The sequence below is a fragment of the Arachis ipaensis genome, chromosome B01 (genome assembly GCF_000816755.2).
Source record: "Arachis ipaensis cultivar K30076 chromosome B01, Araip1.1, whole genome shotgun sequence".
NCBI classification, from domain to species: domain Eukaryota; kingdom Viridiplantae; phylum Streptophyta; class Magnoliopsida; order Fabales; family Fabaceae; genus Arachis; species Arachis ipaensis.
In genome coordinates this window covers 108,193,169-108,206,579 of record NC_029785.2, presented here as the reverse complement: position 1 = coordinate 108,206,579, position 13,411 = coordinate 108,193,169, and the positions used below count along the sequence as shown (strand labels likewise).

At 34.9% G+C, this 13,411-nt stretch overlaps 2 protein-coding genes, 1 long non-coding RNA gene and 1 other non-coding gene across 5 annotated transcripts; 1 reads left to right on the top strand and 3 right to left on the bottom strand.

Moving 5' to 3' along the window:
• LOC107633776 (pentatricopeptide repeat-containing protein At2g01860) lies at nucleotides 1,537-4,435 on the top strand. 2 transcript variants are annotated; one of them, XM_016337379.2, is made up of 2 exons: nucleotides 1,537-1,820; nucleotides 2,587-4,435. In XM_016337379.2, the coding sequence occupies exon 2, from the start codon at nucleotides 2,644-2,646 to the stop codon at nucleotides 4,117-4,119; it is 1,476 nt and encodes a 491-aa protein (XP_016192865.1). In that variant the 5' UTR covers nucleotides 1,537-1,820; nucleotides 2,587-2,643; the 3' UTR covers nucleotides 4,120-4,435. The 2 variants fall into 2 exon arrangements, with proteins under 2 accessions (XP_016192865.1, XP_016192872.1); XM_016337386.2 differs by having other exon boundaries at nucleotides 1,537-1,827.
• Nucleotides 5,359-7,443, bottom strand: LOC107633798. The gene is made up of 3 exons (XR_002362603.1): nucleotides 7,408-7,443; nucleotides 7,014-7,116; nucleotides 5,359-5,512 (listed from the first exon to the last, which is right to left on the bottom strand). It is a non-coding gene; the product is annotated as an uncharacterized LOC107633798 (transcript).
• On the bottom strand, nucleotides 7,451-9,309 carry LOC107633790. Its single transcript, XM_016337393.2, has 6 exons — nucleotides 8,831-9,309; nucleotides 8,457-8,648; nucleotides 7,932-7,972; nucleotides 7,769-7,855; nucleotides 7,594-7,690; nucleotides 7,451-7,479 (listed from the first exon to the last, which is right to left on the bottom strand). Exons 1-5 carry the CDS (start codon nucleotides 9,152-9,154, stop codon nucleotides 7,681-7,683), a joined length of 654 nt encoding a protein of 217 aa, XP_016192879.1. The 5' UTR covers nucleotides 9,155-9,309; the 3' UTR covers nucleotides 7,451-7,479; nucleotides 7,594-7,680.
• Nucleotides 9,533-10,593, bottom strand: LOC107633806. Its single transcript, XR_001618740.2, has 3 exons — nucleotides 10,323-10,593; nucleotides 10,148-10,205; nucleotides 9,533-9,551 (listed from the first exon to the last, which is right to left on the bottom strand). It is a non-coding gene; the product is annotated as an uncharacterized LOC107633806 (long non-coding RNA).

Genomic DNA, 13,411 nt, shown 5'->3' with positions numbered 1-13,411 from the left:
ACTACCCTTCCTCTTGTTCATAATTTTCTGTGGAGTCTGTTGATTTTATTGTGGAGTTTGCTGATTTTAGTTTTACCGTGAAGTTTACTGAGTTAATTTGTTCATAATTTTGCTGTGAAGTTTCCTGATTTTATTGTGGAGTTTGCTGATTTTAGTTTTATGGTGGAGTTTGTTGATTATTTTGCTGATTTTAGTTTTTTTTTTGTTGTACATTGAAGATGGAGCAATCACAAAGAGTTAATTATATGAATTAATTAGTCTGTATTCTTGATTTGAATTCTGAATTATATGAATTAATCATTCTAAAGGTTGGATTTTGGATTTTGGATTTTGTATGTAATTTGTAATTTGGATTTCAGAATTTTGGATTCGGATCAGCTTCTTTAGCCATGACAAATTTCTCACCCAATTCAATCAATCATGGCATTGTGGAATATGATTGTACATGCTCACACACGTTCTGTCTCAAAGAGATTGTTTTCTAGAATGGTCACATTATATGATCATCATCATTTGCCAGAAAAGATGATTGAGGTATATTTTTATTGTACTATTAATCTTACTATACCTTGATGCAAGTTGTTCAGCAATTATAAGGTTAATTCTTCTATGCTTTGACATGGAGCTATCATGTTTGTAAGTTAGATATTTTGCAGACATGGAGGAGTTGCAGGTAAAACCTGATGAAGATACGGTCAGACGAGTGGCAAATGCCTTTAGAAAACCTGGCCAAGAAGAAAAGAGTAAATTTGTTACAAAATGATATGGTCTCAAGTGGAAATATATTCACTTTATTGGTGAACGGGTTAGTGTTAGAACAGAAGCTTGGGAAGAAGAAGGTCCATCTAGAAGTTGAAATTGGTGTATTCCAAATTGTCAATGAAGACACCAGTACACCACCACATTCTATTACCTGGGATCTGCTGTTGTTGCCGATTATATTGTTACATTCCTAAAGCTGCTGTATTAGAGGTTCACTAGTTTGGTTTCTTAACATGTTTAGAGCTTAGCAGCTAACCAATCAGGGGAGGAAAAATTATTAGTGCTTCTGGTTTCATTGTAGAAAAAAAATTATATTATGCATTAAGAACAAATTGTATCCACCGTGATTATCTCTCTAATTTTTGGTTCATTGTTATGAGTTCTTATAATTGTGCAATTGTAATTTTATCCGTGTTTAACTAGTATACACTAGTCAACCAAACCTTATTAATAAATTTTTTTAAGAAAATTACTAATATCAAATTTTGAGGTATAATACTTTTTAGTCTCATGTTGAAGTATAACTCTAAAATTATTTTCATATTAAAATTTTTTGACTTAGAAATTATTGAATTTAAATATTTAAAATTATATATTAAATTTTTAATAATTTTATTTAATATTTAATTAAATCGGTTCAATTTTGGTTAAACCCCAGTCGTACCACTAAATTAATAAGCCAATCGCCTTACCGGTTCATTATCGATTCGGTTCTCTTAACCTTGATAATTAGAGATTAAGTTGAAGTTCTGAACCCAAAATTGATGGCATTCCAAAATCCAAATCTAGAAAGATTCTTTTGTCCCTGTATATAAAACCAAAATGTACATAGAAACCCTGCCTCTTTGCTCTTCTTGTTCCGCTCACAACAACCTCCATTCGCACGTTCCCTAAGTCCCTCTCTTGCTCGGCGTCTGCGTCCCCGCTGGTAAAACAGCAGCGGAAAGCCGCTCTTCGTGCTGTCTCTGTCCCGTCAGCGTTGTTGTGTTTCTCTGTAATCCGTTTCTCCATATCCGTCGCCGTTATACCGCCGTAGTCGTCCGTCAACAGCATAAGAGGTTTTTGGTTTGTTTTCGTTTTGTTTTTGAATTCTTATTTGAATAAAATTATGAAAATTGCAAAGGGAAATGGCAAATGATGGTTTTACACTTGATCTCTGAACTTCAGGTAAGTTCTTCTGTTGACAAGTTCATTAGCTGATGCCTTTATTCCTTTGCACTTCACATACCGGTTTATGGTATGCTTCAAGTTTCTTTATGTTCGAATGAAAAGATAATTCACACTTGTTTGATACCATCTAGAATTTGTATACCATCTGTTTGATAAAAGTTCTGCTCGACCATTACTTTTATATTATAATCAATATGGTTTTTGAACTCGGTTCATGTGATTTAATTGATAAAGTTATGTTCGATCATTAGTGTTTGCAAATGAATGTTGGTATGAATGTGCTTTTGTAAAATTAATTTTTATTAAAATTGGATAAATTTCAATGTAGTTTGTGTTTGGATTTTTTTTGTCGGACATTATTTTGAAAAATGAATATTGTTTGGACATGTTATATAAAATTACATTGAAATGCAAAATTACTAGAAGGAAAGTCAAAGATCAAAATTAACATACTACTCAATATAAAAGGTCAAAATAGGTAATTAACATCTTATCACTGTTTAGAACAAAACTCAATCTACATTGAGCTTACCCAATATTATCCAAATACAAGTGTATTCATTTGAGGCAAACTTAACATGCGTTGGGAGATGACCAACGCCAAACCAAACATCCACTAATATATATGTTGTGTATTATCATTCTTTTTTGCAGGTTCTCAATGACAATTAATAGTTCAACCATAATATTTCTGGTTCATTCTTCTAAATAATGGCCTACGCGGTGTCATTTCCTGGTGTTCATTTTGTTCCATTGGGAAGAATTCTGTGCAGACATGACAGATTCATTTTAGCTGCACATTCAAATAGGAGAAGATCAACAAAGAATGTCCAGCTTCCACGACGTGCCAAGCAACCTCCAGAGTTTGGCGTTAATCTGTTCTTGAAGAAGCCTAGCCCCACCCCTGAAACAAGAGAGGAAAATACTGATTTCCGTGAAGGAGGATCTATTGTTGCCAACGAAGAGGAAGAAGAGGAAAAAGAAAATACTATTGTTCTTTGGGAATCTGATGAGATTGAAGCCATCTCTTCCTTGTTTCAAGGGAGAATCCCACAGAAGCCTGGAAAATTAGAACGGAAAAGACCTCTTCCACTTCCAGTTCCCTACAAGCTTCGACCCTTGGGACTACCTACACCAAAACGACTAGTGAAATTAGCAGCTCCAGCAGTAGCTTCATCCCGTGCTTCTATGGCTAAGAAAGTGTATAAGAGCCCAAGTTTCCTAGTTGGGTTAGCAAGAGAGATCAATAAGCTTAAACCAGACAAAGATGTATCTATAGTTCTTGGAAAATGGGTGCAGTTCCTAAGGAAGGGATCCTTATCAATGACAATACGGGAATTAGGTCATATGGGGCTACCTGAGAGAGCTTTGCAGACATTCAATTGGGCACAAAAGCAACATCATCTCTACCCAGATGGTTGGATTCTGGCCTCAACGGTTGAAGTTTTGGCCAGGAACCATGAGTTGAAGATTCCATTCAACATCGAAAAGTTCACTGCTTTGGCAAGTCGTGGTGTTTTGGAGGCAATGATAAAGGGTTTCGTTAAAGGCGGAAACCTTAAGCTTGCATTGGAGGTTCTTTTAGTTGCAAGAAGGGACAGAAGAATGTTGGATCCAAGCATTTATGCGAAACTGATATTAGAACTTGGAAAGAACCCTGATAGACACAAGCATGTAGAGTCATTATTAGATGAACTTGGAGAAAGAGACGAATTGAATCTAAGCCAGCAAGATTGTACAGCTATAATGAAAGTGTGCAATAAGATAGGGAAATTTGAATTAGTCGAGAGCCTGTTTAGCTGGTTCATACAGTCCAGTTCCAAACCAAATGTTGTCATGTTCAGTTGTTTGATTCACAGCCGCTACATGCAGAAGAAATACAGGGAGGCATTGGCTGTAGTTTGGGAAATGGAGGCTTCAAACTGCCTCTTCGATCTTCCGGCTTATCGTGTGGTGATAAAGCTGTTTGTTGCTTTGAATGATCTACCTAGAGCTGTGAGATATTTTTCAAAGCTTAAAGAAGCAGGATGTTCTCCCACTTATGGCATATACAAGGACTTGCTTGGAATCTACATGGCCTCCGGAAGAATGGCAAAGTGCAAGGATATCTGCAAGGAGGCAGAGGAAGCAGGATTCAAGCTGGATAAATATTTGGCCTCACCCGATTTGACGAATCAAAAGCAATAGGTTTTCATAATCTTGCAGCTTCTAGTTGTTTATATCAATTCTTAATCATTCTTAATGCTGTAATGGCTACTATGCCATTATAAGCTTCCATGTACATTCTGTTATGAAGGATGAGGGGCAGAAAAATTTGCAGTATACAAGTGAATTGTGAAAACCACTTGTATCTTGAGCCATTTATAAACAAAAGCAAACTAGGAAAAGTTAGGGGCCGATTGGTTTAGGCGTAATGAAAATAAGACATGAAAATATGATTGATTAAACATTTTAAAAATATTTTCAACGAAAACATTTTAAAAAAACAAAACAAAGTTAAAAACGCTATTTTCATGTTTTCAGTCTTTCCAGTTTTAACTTTTGAAAACGTTTTCACACCAAAACACGGTGTATTATGTGTCTCCATATGTATGAAAGTATGACCATAATAATGTTGATATTATTAACTTTAACTGTGTTTCAATTGAGAACCAACAGGAATGTGAAAAGCCTGGGATTAGAGACATTCGATTGAGAACTGCCAGTTTCTGATAATAGGTAACAATATACGGTTTAGAAGAAATATCAATTGAAGGGTAATGTATTTGAAAACAAAAAGTTCAATCAAGTTCATTTATTTTATGATAAACAGATACTTTAAGGTTCTAAGGTCTAACAGGAACAACAGTAAAAAGTATGCAAATTAGTATTTACTAAAGCTCACTTTTACATGCTATTGCTGCCTATACACTAAAATTAGTAACCCTCATTAAATTACCTCAGCTATACCATCAGTTAAATATCCTGAATACTAATATGCTGTTGCTATTTCAATCTGCATTCTGCATAATACTGTCTAAACATGCTGCTGCTACTTCAATCAGCATTCTGCAATATGCTTTAATCAAATGGCTCAAGATTGAAGATGAAGGGGCAATCTTCTTCAGGAAGCAACACGTACAGTGAGATTACCACCTCTAGAAGAACTGTTTCTCATGATCTCAAATCTGTGTTTTGATGTTTTTTGAGTTTGATCACTGTCTTTTCCTTCATTGTCTTGTCTTTTTGCTCCTTTACTACTCTCCGATACTCTATGTTTTTGCAGTGTAACCTTTGCTCGTTCTTTCTCTCCGGAAAGGCGATTATTTGTTGCAGGATTGGGGCGATTATTTGTTGCAGGATTGGGGCGGCAGCTCTGGCTAGTTGATGGAGCAGGAGAAATTGTTCGACTGGCTTTAGACACATTTGTCTGATTGCACTCTTCGACCAAAATACTATATCGTTCGGTTGATGTTACATATTCACAAGAAGATTGATCACTTCTGGTCTTCGATTTTGAAGGTAATGATACAGCTGCTTCACTCCCTGAACATTTTGGTTGATTCTGTGCTTTGCTACTTCTGGTGTTACTTGACACAGCCTGAGGAATCCACTAACATTGATTAGGTGCAGTTAAAATAACAGTTTGACGAATTTCTTGACTAAATTATTAAACTAGACCAGGTAAAGAAAGGTTGAACCGACCCCAAGTCTAAGGAAGTCTCATAATTTTGAAGATGAGTGTGATCAAGACGTAACAGTTCATGTATAGATCATAAGTTCTAATTTATAAACAAAAGCAAACTAGGAAAAGTTAGGGGCTGATTGGTTTAGGCGTAATGAAAATAAGACATGAAAATATGATTGATTAAACATTTTAAAAATATTTTCAACGAAAACGTTTTAAAAAAACAAAACAAAGTTAAAAACGCTATTTTCATGTTTTCAGTCTTTCCAGTTTTAACTTTTGAAAACGTTTTCACACCAAAACACGGTGTTTTTGGTTTTGGGACAAAGATTCGAATCTCTCCTACTCGTTTTTATATTTTTTTTTCTCACACTGCATTCACCCAATCTCCTACTCGTTTTTATATTTTTTTTCTCACACTGCATTCACCCAATGTACTTCGCTCGTTCTTTTCCGTCTTCTCTTCCGTTGTTAGGATATCCATTATTTACCAATTTATACATCTTTTGAAAAAGTGAATTTTTTTTTTATTTTTTTATTTCAATTGACTCAATTTTTTATTTTATGCTTGATTTTTGTATCTTTGAGTATATAGACAAGGTAATTAAAGAAAAAAATAGAGCTCTAATTAGAATTAAAATATGTATTTATTGAGCTTTTTATTTTATTTAGTATTGAGTACATACTCTCTGAATTAACATGTATTTGTTAAATTTCTTTATTTTTGACCTTTATTTTTTCATTTAAAAAAATAATTTTGTTATGAAAATAATTTTTTAAATCGATAATCAATAATGAAAGTATCGATAATTAAAATTAAAAAATATATAAAAACTTAAAAATATTGACAAGAAAGTTGGTTTTTTGTTTTAAATTTTTTAAACTTTAATATTTATTTATTCATTATTTTATTAATAAATTATTTGTTAAAAAATTGTTTTCATCATTAAATTTTGATATTAATTAATTGATTCGTTCGGTGTAAAACTAATTTTAGTTTTGATTTTTTGTTTTAATTGATGTTATATATATATATATATATATATATATATAAGAGATACCAAATTTTTCTAAAATAGTATAATAAGATAGTAATTTATTTCCTATTGATACCGTATAAAAATTAATTGTTAATTTAATAAAAAAATTAAATAACTAAAATCGTACATTTAATATAAAAATATAGTTTTGTGATTTTAAACTATTGAAAATGCATTTTGAAAATAAACCAACAAAACATATTTTTATTATTTTCGATACTTAAAAATGAATCTTCATCTCACAAACCAATCGTGTTTTCTAAAATGGGAAAAGTTGAAAATGAAAATCATTTTCAGAAAATCAAAATAGAAGACGAAAACAGAAAATATTTTCACAAACTAATCAGCTCCTTAGAAAGCCTGTACCTTATTACCCTGTGATTGTGAAGGCGAATTCGTGCGATAAAATGAAGGCATTGGTGTTGCTTTAAAGTTAAGGCTCTTCCGGAGTTTTTTAATGTCAGCTTCTTTCTTCTCCTGCATAAATAGACCTTGAATATAAGAAAATTCTTCAAGCTTCATAAATATGAAACTAAGTGGGGTCAGCTACATTTAGTTAGAGTTACACAATCCTTTGGAAACCAGATCTTTCATATTACTCAGACAAATTACATATTAACATTAGCATAAAAAAAAAGGAAACTCATTTGGAACTTGGTAACTTCATTCCTTTCTTCAAGTTTAACCGGTTTGAAAACTTTACCCTGATATTCTATCATGCATACCAACTTATAAGAACCATAAGATATTATTGGTAACTTATATTACCTGTGATATTGCTTGTATTTGATTCATCTCAGCTTCCTTGGCGTGCAATTTTTCTTCCAACTTCAAGTAGAACTGAGTAAAACAATCATGGAAACAAATCAACATTCTTAAAAACCCATTTTTTTCTTTTAATGATAAAAACATAAAAGCACAGGGAAAGTGAGACTATAAAATGATAACACTTGCCTCTTCTCTCCGTTCCGCTCGTTCACTACATTTAAAGTTGAAAGCTGCAGCCTTAGGCTTACCATCAGACTTTGTTGTATTGAAAGTTCAATTTGACCTATATGACATTAATCACAGATAAAAAATAAGGAAATCAAAACATTATTCCGTACAAATAGCACTACAGGTTACAAACCTCTCTGCTTCTTGAATTCCTTTGGAATTGGTTTTTAGCACAGTAGCTTGGGATTCTGCATCCTTTCTAACCCTTGAAACTTTATCACTATCACAATTTAAAAGCATTTCAGGTATGAAAAATGTGAAGTGAATAATAACATTTCCAGAAGAGAAACAACTACCTTTTTCTTTCAAGAATTAGGCTTTCCGGAACTTTAGAAACCTGCATACGGAGGCACAAAAGTTAAGGGGAATCCAAAGAGTAGAGAATACCCCAAATCAGTCCCTAACAAACTTTTTGCCGGACAAACAGATTTTATCCACCAAATGAATATTCAAACTTTTATTTATTTAGACAAATCATCAATCCTCACATCAGATTGTTCGTCTATATGGAGGGACTGATATGAGAATTTTAAAATTTCTTAGAAACTGTTATGTCATTATTAAACAACGATAAGGACAGATTTGTCTATTTTTTATTGACGTGATGATTGATTTGTCTAACAAAATAAATGGTTAGAGACTAATTTGGTGATTAAAATTTGTTGAAAATTAAAGTGTCCAACTAAAAATTTTATGGGAACTGATTTGGGGTACTACTCCAACAACTATAAGCCAAATATATAGAAGGGAAACCATGTTCATACCGTATAGCAATACAATGGAATTAACAACCAAAATTTTTAATACTCATAAATTCTTCCCTCTTTGGTGGTTCTGCTCAATGATCGAGTAGTTGGAGTTGCAGGTTTAGAGGAATTCTTTCCCATATTTGTTCTCCTTGGACTCTCTCTACCATGATATTTTGCAGGGTCCTTTGATGATCTTGAAGAACTGCTTTTGCGCACTTGAATATTTTTCACTTCAAAATTCAGACTAGGCTCGGTCTTTGTTTCCTATGTATATAAGAAGCAAGGTTGTATAAGAAAGGAAACAAGGCTTCAGTTGAAGAAAATATAAAATATAAGCATAAGCACATGCTGTTATGGTTAAAATGAGTAATCTTGATGTACTATCTTCATAGTATTTATTCTGCACCCAATTAACACTATTCACGCCAAACACTCGAAATGTGTACCTTTGGAGAAGGATTCACAGGATCATGCAAAATTGCTCTATCAACACCATGAGCTGGTTCATTCACAATCATACTGGTGCTTCTTGAAAATTCATCATCATTTGCAGTTTCATCGTCTTTCTTCGCTTCAGTAATCCCCTCATCACTGACTAAGAGTATATTTCTTGTTTCATTTTCAAATTGACAAGCTTCATCCAAAGTAATATCTTTATGAGTGAAATCTTCCAAATAATTTGAACTGTTAATAGGAGATTCTGTCTGCAAACTTGAAACTGAAACAATTGGACATTCTCTGATGACATATTCTCTTTCACATGTAATCATTTCATAATCTCCATGGTAATCTGAACCATTGTGTTTATGCACAAACTCCTCTTGGGATCTTTCTTCTATTTCAACATAGTTGCTTGCTACATCTGCTCCGAAATCTTCTTGGAATCTTTGATCAAATTGAATATAGAAGTCATCTTCATTTGGCTCTCAGAAATTCTTTTCTATCTGAACACAATGTGTATTTTCATCCGAATCGAAATCCTCTCATGACATTTCATCATATTGAACATAATGAACATCATCATTTGAATCAAACTAAACCTGGTTTTGAACATTTCTCAACCTCCTCTAAGTACCTATTGTGAGAGAAAGAAGACCTTCTTTCCCAAGATAAAGGTTCTGTTTCAAATCTGCCAAATGAGATCGAGCCCGAATGTATAGAATTGGCCTGCAAATTTGGCAAGGAAGAATCCAAAGCAACAACAGTCATGAACAAAAATCAAGCTTTTCGTATCAACATTAAGACCATATCCATTAAATTCTCATAATGTTGATACTATTGCAAGATATTACAGTGAGTTGCAAGTGACCGGGGAGAAAATTACATGAAAAAAAAAAAGAGATAAAACATGTATATGCAGTATTACAAATCATAGATATGAATGTTTCCTTAAGATGCAACCCGTAGAAATTAGAACACAAACAAAATCTATCCAACTGGCATAGTATACCTTCAATAGTATACCTTCAACCTTACTAAGAATGAACTGGCATAATAACAACATTACACTATTCAATTCCAGTCAATTTCTTTACCTAAATCTAATTTTAGATTAAGTTCAAGAAGCAATAATATATGAGATCGAAACTACAATGTATCAGAGACTATGACACAATAACTGAATATACTAACTAAGAATTACCAAAACATAAAAGCATGTGTGGTAATGGATTATGAATGGAACATGATAACTGAAGCTGAAAGTGAAAACCATAGATCCATGCTGAAATCAACAAAAGTGGATGAAAAGACAACACAAAAACCTGAAAGTTAATGCTGAATGATTCTTCAACCTCCCCAGCCATATCATCAATCATTACCCTGAAAAGAAACCAACCAAACACACCCTTATATTACTGAAACACACACAAACACAGAAGCACAGAAACCATAGTTGTAAACAACAAAGAAAGCATATAAGATGCAAGAAGAAGTAACCGCAGTTTCCAATGGTCCTTGTGTTAACAAAACCCAGGAAGCATGTTAGGTATCAAGAAGACACGTGAGACTACGGAAGCCAATAATGCTTCGAAAGATTCCCCCTTTAAATCCCAAGTTTGGTTCCTAAGTTTGGTTTCTTTGGTTGGTTCTAAAGAAATAATAAATAAATAAAATAGAAGGAGTTAAGAGTTAATAATGTAAGGTAGAATCATGTGCAGGGTGTATTGTTTTGTCTTCGTTTTGAAGCGACACGTTCAGAGTAAGAGGTATGTGCCAGTTTCACTTTCATGACTAATGGCTTTAACGGATAGTTAAGTCACCGTTTGGCTCCTAAGCATGTGGTGAAGACTGATGACAGAGGCACGAGAACTCAGTCACGGCAATGCGGTGACTCTGTGCACCCACGTGTTCCCATTTCTCTCTTTTCATTAAAAGTGATAAATTTCAACACCACCACCGGAACCTACAACATTAGAGATCTCAGATCTCAGATCTAAATTCTCATCCTTTTGGCTATGAGTTTGGTTACAATTATATTGTAGGAAGTAAAGATTTCAATAAGAATATGCATCAAGGATAGAACAATCAAAAGTGGGAGGAGCCTCAAGCTTATGGACAATTTTTTTGGTAACAACCTCCTCTGATTTTTTATAGGTATAATTCCACTCCTAATGCATATTAATCCAATAGCTATGGTGGACCCCCTTGTAGTTATCAACAAATCCCACCATATGCCTATGAACCTCATCCTCAACATAACCCTCAACCATACTCACAAGCCCTTTTTTACCAAACACCTTCTTATGACCCTCATCCATCATGTAACCAATCACCTTTACCGCATTCTTGTGCCCATTATGAGAGAAAACCCATAGAACCACCTACATTCCAATACAATTACTCCCTAGGACCACAAATTTTATACACACCACCTTTATACCCTTACCAAGAAGAACCACCTTCCTATTATAAACCCTTCCTCCCAAATAATGAACCCTCCTATCCACCCCAAGCCCCAACAGATGATTCTCTCACTTTATTCTTTCAAAGGCAAGAAGAGATGAAAAGGGAGGTACTAGAATCCACGGCCGCCTTGATCAAGGTAGTAAACACTTTAGCCTCCTGATACTCACACACTCAAGGCACTTCCATTGCCAATTGTGGAGAATCAATAGAAGAGTGTAGCAAGAAGGAGAGATTGAAAACTCCAATGGAGAATAAGGAGTGGGATTTCGTATTGGAACAATTGGAGAAAGCTATGATTGTTGTTGAAGAGGAAGAAGTGGTTGGAGATTTAGGAGATGTTGAAAATCCATGGGAACGTAGAATCATGGAGCCCTCTTCCAAGAAGCTTGAAATTGATGTTGAGGAGGGTGTACAACCTCCAAAACATATCATGGTTGAAGATTTTGAAGAGATTTATCAAGAGATGGATACAATTATTGGTGAATTCTTATCTACAATTGAATCCTATCCCATTGGACTTGAAAAAGAGATTAAAGAAGAAGAGGTACAACCTCCCATGCCCTTGGTAAGCAATGAAGAAGAGATTGAATTGGAAGAAAGCTACCAAGAGGAGAAGGTTGAAATTGAAGAAGCGTGCCTAGAGGTGAAAGTTGTCAAGGAAGAATACAAGGGAGTGAAGCTTGCAAGACCAATGGAAATACCTCTCCCCAAGCCATCACCATCCATTCTTTTATTCAAATGGGTAAACCTCTTATCCCTAAACTTCATGATTCCACTTGAATATGATTTGCTTGAGACGGATGGACAACTTAGAGCTCTTTATGGTTTTAAGAGCAAAAGGGAGATGGTTAGTGGTTGGCATTGTAAATCAAAGTTCATGATGGTTGCATGTTCAAGGCTTAATAGCAAGGGTTGGTGTAGAACCAGAATGCTTGGGTCTAGGATGATGTTTGGTCACTTGAGTGAGAACTCCAAGATTATGGCACCCGGATGGATTAATGATAATCAACTTGAAGACGGGTGTAGAAACAAGATTTGGGATCCGGGAATACATGAGGATCAATTTTGGGGGCCCTTAGCTTGTGCGGAACTCCATCAAGGCTTGCTGGCATTAATTTTGAAGAATGGAACTTATTAGAGACTCAAGTATTGGTGGATGTTCAAGGATGGCTTCAAACACAAGCCACATTGATGAGGAGCTCCCCATAAGTCCAACTTAAGGACAATAAATAAAAGTGCTAGGTGGAAGACACCCCACCATGGTAACATCTTTCCTTTTTCTCCTTTGTAAATATTGGTAGAATTAGTTTAATTTCATGTTTTGTTTAGTTTGTTGAGTTTAGTTGGTAGTTTGGTATGTTAAATAAGGTTTTATGGTGTTTTGGTAGCTATTTGGAGGTTTGGAATGCTTGGTTTGGCGCAAGAACTTGGAAAAATTTTGAAAAATAGAGCACCAACCCACGCGTATGCATGACCCAAGCATTTCCACTATCCCGCGCACGCGTCACCCACGCGTACGCGTGGATTCAAAATTTCCACCTCCATACAAATTCGAGAGAGTTGTGCCAGTTTTGGACTGGAATTGTGCCTCTAGAACAAAGCCAACCCACGCGTACACGTGACCTACGCGTGCGTGTCGCCTCTCTGAATAACCCATCACGCGTACGCGTGACCCACGCATACGCGTCGATCCCATTTCACCTCACCACGCGTACGCGTGGAATGCCTTGTTTCACATACTTCTTTTCTTCTCTTCTTTCCATTTCTTTCCTTCTTCTTTCTTCTTCTTTTTCTTTCCTCTCTTACTTATCATCGAACACTACCACACACCATCAACCATTAGTTAGTTTAGTTAATTAGCTACTTAGTTTAATTTTTGTCTAAATTTCTGCTTTTCATGATAAGTGTTGGATTATTAATATTGTTTGCTGTTTATTGTTGCTAATTACTGATAATGTAACAGTCCAGACCACCTGCTAGTACGATATTGTCCGCTTTGGCACACAAGGTCTCACGGTTTTGTTTTTGACGATAGGGATGATAGCCGAAGCCCCCCCACACTCACTCGTCAAAATGCGTCATGCTAGGGAGAGGTATCCATACCCTTATAAGGCATGCTT